At 36.4% G+C, this 16,315-nt stretch overlaps 1 protein-coding gene across 8 annotated transcripts in view; it reads right to left on the bottom strand.

Moving 5' to 3' along the window:
* The window catches only part of naaladl2 (N-acetylated alpha-linked acidic dipeptidase like 2), a 321,301-nt gene that overhangs the window by 58,922 nt on the left and 246,064 nt on the right, over positions 1-16,315 (bottom strand). For all 8 annotated transcript variants that reach the window (XR_013795866.1, XM_079597224.1, XM_079597227.1 and 5 more), the window contains one exon: positions 4,461-4,556. Coding sequence is in view for 7 of the 8 variants with exons in the window: in XM_079597224.1 (XP_079453350.1) it covers positions 4,461-4,556 (96 nt within the window). In the remaining variant the exon portion in view is untranslated. The remainder of the gene's footprint in view (positions 1-4,460; positions 4,557-16,315) is intronic.

Below are 16,315 nucleotides of genomic sequence, written 5' to 3'. Positions count from 1 at the left end.
CACTTCATTTGTTCTGATGCTTCACATTATTGCTAGCAACGTGGTAAATCATGGTAAATAACGCTAGAAACATGGTAAATCACAGTAAATAGGGTAAATCATGCTAGAATGTGGTGTATCATGGTTAATCATCCTGTAACATGGTAAATCATCCTGTAACATGGTAAATCAAGGTAAACAAAGATAAATCATGGTAAACTATGGTAAATCATGCTAGAATCATATTAAATCATACTAGAATGTATTCAATTGTTGTAAATCATGCTAGAACAAGGTAAATCATGGTAAACTATGGTAAATCATACTAGAACATAGTAAATCATTATAAATCATCCTAGAACATGGTAAATCATGGTAAACTTTGATAAATCATGGTAAACTATGGTAAATCATGCTAAATGTATGGTAAATTGTAAATCATGGTAAATGGACTTTTCTATCTATTATGTCAGTGGTTAAAAGCTTGCTAAATACAACTTAATGTCTTAAATGCTTTAATGTGCTCAAAGGCCTTAAAGGCTTGAACACCGATAAATGCTGCTTGCAGCTTTAATTGATTTTTGTTATCTTGTTTTTCATGAATGTATTTTACAACAATACAAAGAGCAATGTGTAACGTTTTACCAAATTTAGTTACACTTATTCTAATATTTGTTCCTCACTAAAAGTTTTTTCATGTTCAGATTTAATACAATTATTGTGCACTTGTGATTTTTCTAGACTAAATTGTATGCTTAATTATCCACTATTCTAGTTTATAATAGCATTTATGGTCTTTGGTCTTTTTTTTTTTTTTTTGTAATGAAGTTGTCTGTATTAAGTAGAATGTGTTTAAGACACAAAATAGTGATTATCAGTTCAACACACATTTATAGAAATTCTACTTGATTTAAAAAAAAACTGCCCTGGTATCGGATTGGTATCGGTATCGGTCGATACTCAGAATTTTTGGTATCGGATCGGTTCTGAAAAAAATGGTATCGGTGCATCCCTATCAAGGAGCGACCTGTTTGTGCACTTTCTGAAGATTTTTTTGCACTGTGAATTTGCACTGTCAGTTCTGTTTTTGAATAAAGGGTTGGGAATGAATGCTTTTTTTTATTGTATTTTTATCCGATTAATCGATTAATCGAAAAAATAATCGACAGATTAATCGATTATTAAAATAATCGTTAGTTGCAGCCCTAATCTGTAGCCAATGATTTGAATAGTTAACGTTTAAATAGTTGGTCAATGTTTGCTGTAGCAGTTTGCTGTGCACTTTCAGAGTTCTTCTGAAACCCTCCACCTTCCCCAGCTCCACCTGTATAGATCTGCTATAGGTAATTTCATAAATGCTATTTGTGCAGCAGCATGTCTGACATGCACACAGCAGCGTGTCTATGAATAGGCAGTAGCAAGTCTCTCTACATGCTCTGCAGCAGCAGCAATAATCAACGGCTGCACAAATATCATCATCAGCAGCAGCAAAAATCAACAGCTGCATAAATATCATCATCATCATCATCAGTAATATCATCATCAGCAGCACAAATATCATCATCATCCACAGCAGCTGAAGCATAGCAGACCAAATACATTAAATCCGCGCTCAGAATACGCAATATTTTTGTCTGGTTACGATAATCAATGTGTCAGATTATGCGATTTTGACTCCTAAATTATTGTCGTGGACAAGAAATTTGTCAGACTACACTTTGCTTCCCGACCAATCATCGCTTGCCATCTTTAACAGTGTGTGTGTGGTGTCAAAAAGTAGGTGGAAGTTGTGTCTGACTTCCGGAAAAACAACAACGTAAACAAACAGGCTACCTAAGAGGCGTAGGCATATGGCACACGGCACACTTAACTGGAAACGCTTCAGGATAAGTCCAATCAAACACTTCCAATCAAAGTTGTTATCTGATTGGTTGAATTCTACAGGATGCCCGGGAGACGTGTGTATTGTGTTCTTTAACGGCCCGCCTCGAAACACACCGCCATGACGACAAACCCCCTTGTGGAAAAAGAAAGCGTCGTGCTTACAACTGTTACAATGAGCCCTTACCAGGATCAACTAAACGCTGGATTTTCAAAAGTATGTGAATTGATGCAGTAAATTTGCACAAAGTTCTTGAATGAATCATTTATTAGATGCACACCGGTTTGTTATTATAGGGACATCAACTTTACATTTTCACGTCCCAAAACATGAACTGTGATAAGTTGCGTTACATGTCAGTCAGACGGCCTGTGGCCAATGAAACTGTGATAGAGTCCAGACCTCCTGCCGTCAGCCTGAAGGTATGGCTACACGAGACTAGACCAATACCATCGTCGCTCTATCGTTTTGCCATGTTTGAAAGCTGTGCTCCTATTGGTCAATGTCACAGATGTGACGAAACTTGTCGAGGAGGACCGAAAAAAAAACACATTAAACATGCTAGTCTTTCTGTCATGACGTTGTGAAGCATCGCAGACATGGTATTAGACTGGTAAAATAACATTTTATGTTTTGTGAACATACATGAATGAACAAATAAACTAATTTAATATAGTAATCTATATTAAAAATGTAATTAAAATAAACTTACATTACCAAATTTAGTTTGATTGTTAGTTCATGATACTTAATGCAATAACACATGTAAACGAATGAAAATGTGAATGAAATTTCAACGAATGAACTTTATTGTACACTGTTACCCTTTTTCTGACACCAGTGTGTGAGAGTGTGTGTGTCTTTGAAGGCTTTTCACAGCCTGAGATCTAACCCTCTCTATCTTGTTTTGTTATTCAGGGAAGTTTCCCAACCTTTCTGCCCATTGTTCTGAGAAATATGATATTTTGACACTTCCAAATCTGCTCGCTGAATTCAAAACCACACTAAATTCTTCTCAGAACCTTCTCAGATTCTGCAGACGGCGTATCTAATGTTCCTGTATATACTCTTTTGAATGTGTAGTTGGAGGAGACAAGACAATGAACGGACACTTTGAGAGCCTTTCATCTATAGAAGCATGCGTTGTTGTCCCACAACTCTTTGTGTCATTGCCAGTGGCCTGAATAATTCATGGCGCAGAACAATATCTCCTTGACTGTGATGAGGAACTTTAATGATGCTCATATTTCTTTCTGCCGTTAATGCTGCGGCCATAACTGGCAGAGAGAGAGAGAGAGAGAGAGAGAGAGAGAGAGAGAGAGAGAGAGAGAGAGAGAGAGAGAGAGAGAGAGAGAGAGAGAAAAAAATTGTTTATAAAATCTCCAGCCTGTTTCATCTATATTTCATAACATTTTCACAGGGTTTGTTGTTGAATCTAAGCATGCGTGTTTTTCCTCTACAGACTGCCGGGGTGGGGAACAGGCTGTCAGAAGCCATGCAATCAATGTCTGTGGATTGAAACACTGCTGGGGTTTTATAACGTGACCCAGGAGAGCACCGGACATGGGTCACTGTATTTTTGACCCGTCTGGAAGACCCACTTCATGATATGATGACTGGACGAGCTCTCCAATGAGCAAAACTTTGCAAATGGAACATGAGATCAAAACTGACTTTTCCAAAGTGGAAATTTACTTTCTTCCTACACATTTCTCATCTTCATGTAAATGATTGATCAGTACATTAAAAAAAGGCTGACTTCATTATCTTCACTTCCTCTTTCTGTGCAACAAATTACTTAGTTGCTTAGACTGCATTAGTTACTGGATAACATTAACCATTAGCCAAATAGCTATTAGCCAAAACGTATTCAATCTGGATTCATTCTAGTATGTAATGCTTTAGTTTAAAAAACTAAAATAATAATAATAATTTACTCAAATTCATCCCAAGTAGCAGTTAGCAAATCGGAATTCATGTCGACTAGGTATTTTCAAGGGTTAGCGGTAGTTTAAGAAGTGGCTTTTGAGAGTAACATTGTTACATTGAACATGTTTCCATAGAGTCACATTTTACTATTTATAAGTGACATCTTTCTTCACATTATTTTAATGTAGTGCCCAAATTATCACACATAAACTTTTAAAATTAATAAACAAATTTAAACGTTTAACCCTGCATTTAGACATCATAATGCAGACATTTATCAAGAGAATATAGTTTGGAGAACAGAAAGTTCAGATTATAAAAAATTCACATCTTAAAGGAATTAAAGCAGAGACTAAGAAAAAGGTGTGTTTATCGCATACACTTGAAAAATGCAAAAAGAAAAGATTTAGCATAAACAAGCTGCCAATAACTAGAAAATATGACTTTTGAAGTTATTTGTTTTGTTTCCTCACTGCATTTGTCTCTTGAGTTATGATTTGTGTAGCTGTGCAATTAGCACTTGAAAGTTAAGCAAGAAAGACTTCCACTTAAAACAAAATCCCAATGACAACTATAGGCATTCAACACTGCAGTACCTGAAAAACCAGCCAGCCAACAACAACAAAATAATCACTAATGCACTTTTGTAGTGAAAGGAGGATAGTCTTACCTTGGCAATCGTCTCATGGAGTTTGAAGGCTGGATCCAAGGTCTCTCTTAATGAAGACTCAGGAGGGAAAAAGGCCTCAGAGAGAAAAAATGCTCTCTAGGTTTAAAAAAAAAGGAGACAAAAAAACATGAAGAATCAAAAATTAAAACATACACCCATACAAGGTTGTCAAAATACAGTAGGTGGGCTTAACTGTCATAACACACTTCTGAAATATAAGTATAGTAGATCCTTGAAAATGTCTTTTAAAGTCACGTTTTCTGTTTAACACGGATGATTGTAAAACACACAGCATCCTTGATGGTTGAAGGTCACAGAAACTTTTTAGCACAAAAAATACAAGCTTCCAAAGTAGCACTGACCATTTGATGGCTGGATGACAATTGGCTAATGATTTTATTCAATGTGAAATGATTTCCGGTCATTTTTTTTATTTATTACAATTATTTATTTGTTTGTTTGTTTGTTTTTTAAATCTGACAAAAAAAAAAAAAAAAAGTCATTCGATGAGTCTAAGCGGTCATAACAAAAAGTACACTTCTGCTGTTCGCAGTCAAAATTGACCGGCCATAGGAAACGAATGAGAAAGTCTGTGCTTCATTTGGAGAAACAAGTCAGGAGGAACTAGCTTTGTGTTTTATGTTTATTGTTGTTATTGTTTACCCTTTGCTTAATTAGTGTAAAGTCACATAGGATGCCGTGAGCCGCTGTATCCCTGTAGGTAATGAAAAATACAAGGATAAAGCAGCCCTGAGTAAGTGAAAAAATAACACTCAAATATGAATAAAATAAGATATATTCTAATTAAGTTAGGAAAAAAACACTTTGAGCTGTGGGGGAAAAAACAGATGCCAGCAGATTAAGTCATACAATTAAGAAATAGGCAGGCAAAATACTAAACCCCAAGGATATCATTGACTATTTAAGACAGTTTTATGAAGGACTGTTTGAATCCAAGCTCTATACTCAGCCTGCAGCAATTTCTGTCTTCCTTCAATCAGCTTCCCCTTCCAAATATAAGTAAAGCTGATCAGGAAGCACTGAAATCTGAAATGACTATTCAAGAGATACCTGATGCAATCATAGGCTTTCCTACTGGGAAGGCCCTTGGGCCAGATGGCTCAGGTATTGAATTTTATTTAAAAAAGATATGCGGGCAAAATCGCACCTCTTATGCTAAAGATCTGACTGACAGCAATAGCATTTATCTACACACTCTGTAAATATTTTCTTACTTTTAAAGACGGACAAAGATTAAACTTAATGCTCTTTGAAAACTTAAAATAGGCATGATCACTAAAAATAAAATTCGTCAGGAGTTTTGCACTCGGATCAAACAGGATTTGCACACACGCAATAAGGTTGGCACCTATCATTTTGAAGTAATTCTATATTCATAGTGTTTTTTTATACTGTACACACTGTATATTTCATCCCTATACCCTTAAACCTACACTTCACAGAAAACATTTACATTTGTTTAATAAAATGTTGTTTATTTTGTTTTTCAAAAAGTTTTAATTATATGAGAACACAGGAAATGTGCTCATAAACCATGTTTACGTTGTAAGACCAGTGTAATACCGATGTCATTATACAAATTTGTGTCCTCGTAAATCATATAAACAAACACACGCACGTACGCACGAGACGCAGACGCACACACACACACACACACACACGTTTATAGGGGACTTTCCATAGACAACATTTTTTTTACACTGTACAAAGTGTATATTATGCCCCCGTACCCTAAACCTACCCCCCATCAAAGAAAACTTCCTGCAAGTTCACATTTTCCAAAAAATAAATAAAACATCACATCACAGTATGATTGATAAGATAAAAGTGTTCCTAACACCGTGTTGACCGTTGCTGAACCGTAACAGCTAGAAGCTGTCTACACTGTAGTAGCCATATCACCCTGCAGCCCAAAACTGGTTGCCCACTGAAGCTAAGCAGGGCTGACCCTGGTTAGTACCTGGATGGGAGACTCCTGGGAAATCCAGGTTGCTGCCGGTAGAGGTGTTAGTGAGGCCAGCAGGGGGCGCTCACCCTGTGACCTTCTATGTAAAGTGCTTTGATGTCTCAGAAAAAGCGCTATATAAATGTAACAAATTATTATTATTATTATTACACTGGACAAAGCGACCATTGCAAATCCATTTGTGCTTCCTTTGAGAAGTATCGCGAGAGCTTGGAGTACGTCATAAATAGAACGATGCATCAGTTTATTGTCTGGGATTTGTCGTGTCGCATCCAGTGTACACAACATTGCTAATTTAATGGGTTCTATTTCATGTCATGTCACATCGCGCCACTCGCGTCCGGCGTAGACGTTGTAATGGGGACCAAAAAATGGCACCACGAGGAATTCGGATATTGCCATTTTTGTGAGAACATTTTTGTGGGGACATATTGTCAGGTAAACCTTGAACCACACAAACACACACAGTTTACTGAAGGTTTTGATTATCCTCTGTTGTATATAAATTCCCAAAGTGTTGCTGAGAATGGTTTGAAAAAAATCGAAGAGCAAAAATGAGAAACGCATCCAAGCCAAAAGTGCGAATGTCATGAGGCATCGTCAACTTGATAGCCGTTGTTTGTGTCTTTCTCTTTGTAGTGGATGCACAGAGAGGTACAACAAAGACTGATTCGCATTGAAGATTAGAGCCATTACACCCAGAGCCTGTCTTCCCACACAGCTTTTCACCTCACTTGAGAGCGGACCCTGCTGTTTTCAAGCACGGTAGCCTCGCCAGGGGTTATTACGTCGGCAATTGTGTGGCAACATCTCCAGTAAGTTGGTTTGGGGTGAGCTTGCACAAGCTAAATGCGAATGCAGATCATTTTCGCCTGTGTCCCACCACTCTTCACCAGCCTAATGAACAGAAGTCATGCACACAAAGTGGGTCCTCTAATACGGGTGTTCGGTTACAAGAAGGCAAGCTGGGCTTTTCATGTAGCCATTTGAATAGAACCCAGCAATTTTGCTCAGATATCTGACAGAAGGCTGGCGCTCTTCAAATAGATAAACACATGGCTCTCAGGATAATAGCCTAACCTCTAGACCTTGGCTACATGTGAATGGGGCTGTGCTTGGGTTACTCAGGAATGATATCTCAGGCAGGTGAATTGGTTTCTCTTGACTGAGCGAGCAGGAAACCTCTAGGCTCACTTCGGGAAGAGTCTACAGGTTTAGATCTGACAGTCAAACCCCAACCAGCTGAAGCTACCGTACGCCAGGGAAGCGCTTCCTGTTTATTCTACACACACAAAACGACCTTGTTACGAGTGGAGTGGCCAGTCCACAGGCAATTCTGCAACAAGCAATTAAAATTCAACAGCCTCATATTACTGTTTAGAGACCCAATAAAACGTAATTTGCTATACAAAACGCTTTTCTCACAAATAAGATAATAAAAATTCCTGGATATCTTTATTCAGTCATTAAACCCAAACAGCAATGAATATGTAAACAGGGTCTATTTTAATCTCCGGTAAAACACCCAAACTTTACTTTAAAGTAGCTTAGTTTGCGCTGGAAGTCTTACAGGTTCTTAAATTAAATCTTACTGCTTTCAAACTAACTAACAAATAACAGATGCGCAAGACTTGTGCAGTACTTTTGAGTAAAGCAGTATTTTTGTCTGGTTTTCCATTTTAAAATGTTTAAAAACTTGGATACATTTTGAATCAACAGCATTGCATATGAACACTTTTTTATTTTATTTTAAAGAATGTATCTTTAATACAACTGTATTTTGTGTTACTGTGCTGGGAAAAGTGAAAACATTTGACAAAATACAATTACTTTTAAGATACAATTTATGAGTTTTCAGTCTTATGCAGTGTTGCTTCAGCAGTTAATTCATGTATATTATTAATTTATTTTTTTAAATGAAAAATAAATAATCAAATTAATTTGAATAGTAGTGTTTTTGTTTATTTGTTTCCGTTTACAGTCAGTTAATCATAATCCACCATTTTATCCACAATTTATCCACTAAAAGAGCACCCATTTTTTAAGGGAAGACAAAAGAGACTGGGTTGAAAAACTAGCCTAATATTTACACTACTGTTCAAAAGTTCGAAGTCAATAAGATTAAAAATAAAAATAATACTTTATTCAGCAAGGATGTAAAAAATGTATCAAAAGTAATGGTAAGGCATTTATAATATAATTTCTCTATATGTCAAATAAATGCTGTTGTTATGAACTTTATATTCATCAAAGAATCCAGAAAAAAATTATCATGGTTTCTGCAAAACATTTAGCATTAAACATTTGAAAAAACATTGAACAAACATTTAAAATTTTTTTCAATATTGCTAATACAAATAAATATTTCTTGAGCACCAATTCAGTAAATTTGAATAAACTGTTTTTTTTTTTCAATGGCTACCAGCATTCTTCTAAATATCTTATTTTGTGTTCAACATAAGAAAGAAACTCATACAGGTTTGGAACTTGAGGGTGAGTAAGTCATGGCATACTTTTCATTTTTGTTTAAACTATCCCTTTAAATTGTAATAATATTTCAATATATTACAGTTTTTACTATGTTTTTGTTTAAATCAACATGGACACGGTGAGCTTCTTTTAAGCATTTTTGCAAACCCCTAATTCTTTTTATGGTATAGTGTACATTTATTTGTAATGCAATGTGGTAACAATATCCAGAATTTACAAATCAACAATTAAAATGATTGCGAGGATGTGACAACAACCAAAACGTTTGTGTGTGTGAGTGTGTGTGTGTGTGTGTTTGTAAGAGAGAAACATATAGAAAGAGGACTTGTTTGGCAGAAAGCGGGAGCAGAAAGAAATAATCACAGTCTCACTGTCATGGCAAGCGGGACACACGCTGTTTATGTAAGCTGGAAAATGAGGCTTTGAATTCAGTAATCAGCGTGTGGCTGGATATCTGCCTGGTCTGAAAAGCCCGGCCCTGACGTGCGGGACAGTCTCTCCAAATGGGTTCAGAGCTATTTAGTGTGCCATCATCTCCCAGTAACCAGAACTAATGGTTCATTGTTGGCAAGGAGCAATATGAATATTCATTGACAATGAGCGAGCGATAATAAGACACAGTAAAATGCAGCGACAGGCTGAGGATGATCTCAGCTGCGGATCCGCACATCTATCACTGACTTAACCAGCCATGTACCTCTGAGGAAGCTCAGGTGATGGAAGGATTTCACTGTAGAGGACACACTGGAAACGCCAGTTATTGTACAGCTAATTCCCATATAATCATGCAGAAATACATTCAGAAAAATCATATATAAAAAAAAAAAAACATATCGACTGAACGATGTGGGAATGAAAGGATTAATCTGCTGTTAGCGAAAATACAACCGCAACCAAAACCAAAAAAGTCAGTCAAATCATTGCAGGCAAACAAACTGTTCACTGCTGCCAAATGCGTCTGTTTGCGCATTTTTTGCGGCAATGAAGGATAAATGGAGGATCTGGCAACGCTTCGAGGGAAGGATAGCTGATGAAACGTACCTATTTGATGAGGAAAAGCAATTAAACCAACACACTTTTTAAAACCAACAAACAATATTTGAACGTTTGCTAGTTAAGAACTTCAGAACTTATTCAGAATTACTTATTAGCTTCATAAACAGACACTTTTAATAGCGGATTCTTAATGCTTTTCAACAATGTTTAACTTTGCAATACAGATGTTTGGTCCTTTCATCTAAACGCTGCAGCAATTATATTAGCCTCTCATAAATACTAATTAATCATAATTAATTAAAAGCCTGTTAGCTCAATCACACTCAGGAGTTGTGAACGTGGGTGTGAAGAATTTTGAAATAAATCAGCTCTCTTTGATTTTGCTCGTCTTCATGGAAGACGTGCCGCGTTTGTGCTTGCACATTTTATTTTAACCAAGCGATAAAACAGGAAATTGACAAAGGAATTGAAATCATTAACTGATCTGACCGCAGGACGCCATCAAAGAGGACTATTAACTGTGTATTATCTGATCAATAGAAGTGAGAGTGTAGCATTTCACATGATTTTCTATTGGAGCAGATGAAACAGGGTGCCATTATCGAATAAGCCAGTGTGGGACTTTTGATTCTGATAAATGGCGATAATGTTTCAAAGTGCTACACTCAATACTTTACATGAACAAGCTGTTAAATCAATCTTATCTCAATATTCTTTGAATGTAAATTGTGGTTAAAATATATATTTACAAAACAATATCAAAACAACATGTACACATGTAAAATAATCATGAGGTTCAGACTATTGTATTTATAGGTTTATTTTATTGCATTAGGATTCATTAAATCATTTTTTTAAATTAAATTAATAAAAATGTACATTAAGTTCAGTTAATATTATTCTGTTCTGTGTGAATTCTAAAGACTGGTTAAAACAATTGTGACAAAACATGAGTAAAACACACGACACAACATCAATATGTTTCATTTAAATTTTGAGGTGTGATGATTATTTAACAATCCATTAAAGACAGTAAATGTTTGTTTGTCATGTCATGTCATGTTTTTTTGTTCCCAGAATTTTATTAGGTGATATTAGTTTTAGTAATTTTGTTGTGAAATTAACTATATTTATATGTATTTTTAATAATTTGAATTTTAGTTATAGTTTTTTTAATACATCAAGTTAAAGGCCCACTGAAGTGCTTTGGAACATGCAGCTTTGTATGATGCATTGATGTAATTTCCACTGAAACAGGAAGCGAAGGCGGGACATATTGAATGGCTCCTCCCCCTTTTCAAATAGCCAATAGTATTTAGTTTACCTCACAAACTGCAATACGTTCTTGACAGCACCATGGAAGGCAATCCGAGCGCTATTGATACGTTGGATTTAATAGTAGAGGTGTGAAGAAATTCTAGCCATTTCATTCTTAACCAACGTACAGTTAGAAAACTAATAAAACTAGAGCGTTTGAGCAACCGAACACACATCTCCAACCCATATTGCTCTGTGACATGTCAAAGGTCACTTTGGGCAGGTGGTATTTATAGCATAGGGGGCGGGACGCTTTAGATTCTAGAGAGCATTTGATTGGACAGAAGATGTGATGAGAAGGTGAAGTCTGCGGTGATGTCATAAAAATCCATGATCCATTTTAGCGGAAGTGAGAGACTACTTTTGAATGCTTATATCTCCTAAATGCGAATTTTGTCATTGTTTTGGAGCACACCAGCTTATTCATAACCTTAAGGCTAACATATTCATACTAAAAGCTATAAAAACCTACATTTTGATTAGAGGGGGACTTTACACTAAATTAAAATGATAAATGTGACCTTGGTGACTAGCTGAATTAAAAAAAAAAATCTTTCAGATAACACATAGTATTTCACATACTATTTTTTATGGTTTTACTTTTTGGTCTAGAGTTCATTATTTAATTATTGAATATTTATTATCAGTCACCTGTTTTAGAATCTTATTTTCTTTTCCCTTTCTTGGTTTGTAAGAATCGAAAGCCTTAAGCACAATTTACAAACTGCTGAAATTATGAATGAGTGGAATGAGCTTGATCGAGCTGAATTAGTTCTGCCTGTGAATGACAGACACATCCAAATTTGTCCCAGACAAATGAGATAGAGGATACAACTTTATCGTTGCAGACAGAATAGTGACTCTGAACATGTGGCTAATTTCATTGCCAGCCAACACGAGGGACCAGGACATCTGCATGGTCACAAAATGATGTTTGACAGATGCTGGTTAAATGATTTGCAGCTGTGTCTATTCAAATATGCAAAAATGAATGAACAAGTTGATCCTAGCTACATTGGATATAAGGCAAAGTTAACCTATAGGGAGATAGATATAGGGAGATTTGTACACAAATGTACAAATGAGATTTCCACTTGGGACACTGAAATGCCAAAACTATTAGCATCCAGCTAAGAGCAGTTTTCCTCATCAGAAGTCTTGGCTCTAGCTGAAACTGATGCAACATCTGTATTTCTCAGTTTACTGCACCTGACGGGCACACCAACAGTCTAACACATCTGCATATGTGATCGCGTTACATTCTAACTAATCTATTTACACTCTAAAAAATGCTGGGTTGTTTCAACACAATTTTGGGTGAAATATGGACAAACCCAGCCATTGGGTTAAATTGTTTTTAATTAAATTTTTAACCCAACATTTGGGTTTGTCCATATTTGACCCAAAATTGGGTTGAAACAACCCAGCATTTTTTAGAGTGTACATTCAAAGTTTGCAGTTTATGCAACATAAGCGTCAGGTTCAATGTAAAATTTAGAAGTTTTCACTTTTCAAGTACCATACCAAATGACAAAAGATGGAAAACTTTTAACATTCAATGTGACTTGAAATATTCAACACACTCATTTGCCAACACAGTTTTGTATGGACTTTATTTTCTCTCAGCTATAAAGAATGATAACTCTCAAACTAGCCTCTCAAACTTCAGTGTCCCCTTTGTATGCGTGCCAGCAGATCACTGTCAACATTTCAGCAAAATGGTCACAATTTAGAAAAGGGAGAAAATGAACGAAAGGCACTTTCAAATGAGAAAAATTGTAGTATTACTGAAAGGATTGCACTGACAGACAGAGTACTCATCCAGAAAGGCAGGACCTTAGTGGAAAATGAGGATAGGCGGTACACAAAAACAAACAAAAACATTCCCCAGACACCTACTGTATGTTGAAAGACACAGTGTATCTCATATACAGAACTGTATTTACAAATGAAGTTTATATACACTACCATTCAAAAGTTTGAGGATGGTAAGGTTCTTTACAAATTGTTATTTTATTTTTATATTGTTATGCACACCAAGGCTGCATTTATTTGACCAAAATACATTGAAAACAGTAATATTGTGAAATATAATATAAAATAACATGTGAAAAACATGTTTTTTGTTTAAATATATTTTAAAACAGAATTTATTCCCGCAAAGCTGAATTTTCAGCATCATTACGCCAGTCTTCAGAGTCACATGATTCTTCAGAAATCATTCTAATATGCTGATTTGCTACTAAAGAAACATTTCTTATTAACATTTTTGTGGAAACCATTTCTTCGGTGAATACAAAGTAAAAAAGAAAAAACGTAATAGCAATATTTCATAACATTATAAATGTCTTAACTGCTTTTGATCAAATATATTATATATTTGCCGTAATCTTTCTTAATATTTAAAAACACTATTAAGTTAACAATTAAACAATGTCAAATGTCAAACATTCAATTAGTTGCCAAAATAAATTAACTGCAACAATTATATCATACTTGGAAAAAAAAAGCTTTCTTTTAAATCCCCATGTGCAACACCGTAAATGTAATCTTTAGAAAATCTTAAATCTCTATTTTTCATACTGTACATTATACTGTTGTATTGTCTACATTCACTTGAAGTATATAAAACAATGTTTTATTTTTATTTAATTAAGGCCATGTCTACACGGACACGGGTATTTTTATAACCGGAGTTTTTCCTCTTGCGTTTTTGAAAAAATCTCCGTCTACATGAAAACGCAAAAACACGCTATCAAGCGCCGTCAAGAGCATTCCACACCAGCAGGCGGCGATATAACCCTAACCGTAAAGCCACGTTGGCCAATCAGAAGCCGTCAGCGGCGCACAATCAGACGTCAAACACAGCGGATAACGGCGCACACTTTGACGTCGCAAGGCAAAAACTCCGGTTTTACTGTCTACACGACAACAGTGCAACCGGCGTTTCTGAAAATCCTCACCCTGTCAGGGGTTTTCAAAAATGTTCGGTTTCAGTGACCTGACACTGCGTTTCCGTGTGGACGAACGGGCGAACCGCGTACAAAAAGTCACGGTTATAAAAATACCCGTGTTCATGTGGACAAGGCCTAAGTGTCTTGGAAAGAGCTCTAGTGTTATGTCTCCATAGCCCTAATGTTAGTAAATGTCTCCTAACTTGTAATCTCTTCAACCCCCACAAAACTATTTTTAGGCCTTTAAAAGCAAATAGTAAATTGTTCATTATATGTGACTTGATCTTAGAGCCTACTGTAGATACTACTAGTACATATAGATGTCATGTTGATGAGGCATTACTATATGCATGTGCATGTTACGCCCAATATTTTTGTTCCAGACAGTCACCGCCAACGGCAGAAACCAGATGGTAGGCTTGTGTAGGCTAAGGCAAGCCTAGCGTAGCTGTCAGTTGTGAGCAGAGTTAGCTAGCAAAGGGAACTGCCATATGATTTCGAAGCGTAGAGACCCTACGGATCTACCACATCCAGCTGCCGCTGTTTCACACTGCTAATTAGATTAGTTGTGCAGACACTAATACACCACCTCGGGCCAAAAAACTTGAACATGCTGCCTGTTCACAGCCAACAAACCTCTGACTTTCCAGGACAAGAGCCGGATGGTAACTCTGGGTGGGGAAGGCTCCCAGTAAATAACTGGTGACAGATTTTTGCATGGTCAGGCAGATTTCTGAGTTAGCGATCAGTTTTAACCCTCAGCCGCAGGGCTGGAGACAGAAAGAAGACATGAAGACCATCTGGAGAGGGAGTTGCTTTAGCATGTGTGGAGATAGACTCCCGGATCTGTCACTCTGCATTAGATTACCATCTTTAGTGCCCAAGACCAGAGGAGGTTGATCAAAGAGATTTGTAAAAACGTTTGAGTTATGAAGATGGTCATTTCCGCTATTATCTGTATTGGTCTAGTTTAGTTCCCTTACTTTGCTTGGTGTGGATTCAACTGATTTTCAATAAATAAATAAAAAGCACCGCTATTTCAGGTAAATCACACAAATTATCTACTTAACAACACAGCGTCTATAAAAAGTACTCACATCCTAATTACGTTTTCATGTTTTCAAGGATCTTTATTATTAAAAAAAAATATTATGGAAAATATATTTTATTATATTAATTTATTAAAATATATTAACACACATAACATATTTGTATAAATGAAAAAAAAAATGGTTGTGATTGATTAAATCAACAGGGGGTGCAAACATTCCAGACAGAAGAATGTCTTATCTTCATATTCCTTCATTCATATCAGGTTTGTCTAAAGGACTATAAAGATGAGGTGACATGGATCAGCGTAGTCTTTATTTAACAAAACAAAAGAGATTAATGCAAATGAGAAGGCAACATAACTGTGCTATGCCCATACAACACCAAACAATTAAGGAACGGAAACTGAGGGCATTATGCTGCATTCACACCATGTCGTAATTACCGTAGTCTCAAGATGACAACACGTGACATTATATTCTAAGCTGTTCACGTTCTCAGACTGGGAATTATGCGTTTCTATGGCACCACTATCAATGCCTAAATGAATATGCAGTGTGGTACAAATAGGAGATCTCAAACAACTCCTATCTTAAAAACTGTCATTATAACTCTACGAGGACGTGAGCACTCTTTACAAGTTGAAATCACGTAATTGTGGTAATTACGACATGGCATAGTAAACACACCTTTAATACACATGAGCTAATTAAATAAATGAGAAACAGGTGTGTGATAATCAATGATAAAATGAATAACCATTGCAACAAGCTTAAACACTAGGGAAACACAGGAAATGTTGAAACCAAACTAAAAGTCCTTGAAAATGAAACAGATTGTGACATTATGCCATTACATCTCCATAGAATGAGGGTGAGAGTCTGGACCAGCGAAATAAGAGTTCACCAGGGCAAGGCAGATGGCGCAGGAGACCACCAGTACGGAGCAGGCGGAGCTTGAGACAACCAGAGCGGAGCAGATGGAACTGGAGACCCACAAGGTGGAACAGATGGAGCAGGAGACCAGCAGGGTGGAGGTAATGGAACTGAAGACCACGCAAC

The sequence above is a fragment of the Phoxinus phoxinus genome (assembly GCF_949152265.1).
Source record: "Phoxinus phoxinus genome assembly, chromosome: 22".
Classification (NCBI taxonomy): Eukaryota; Metazoa; Chordata; class Actinopteri; order Cypriniformes; family Leuciscidae; genus Phoxinus; species Phoxinus phoxinus.
The sequence above is the reverse complement of the archived record's forward strand: the minus strand, read 5'-3'. Positions and strand labels throughout refer to the sequence as shown.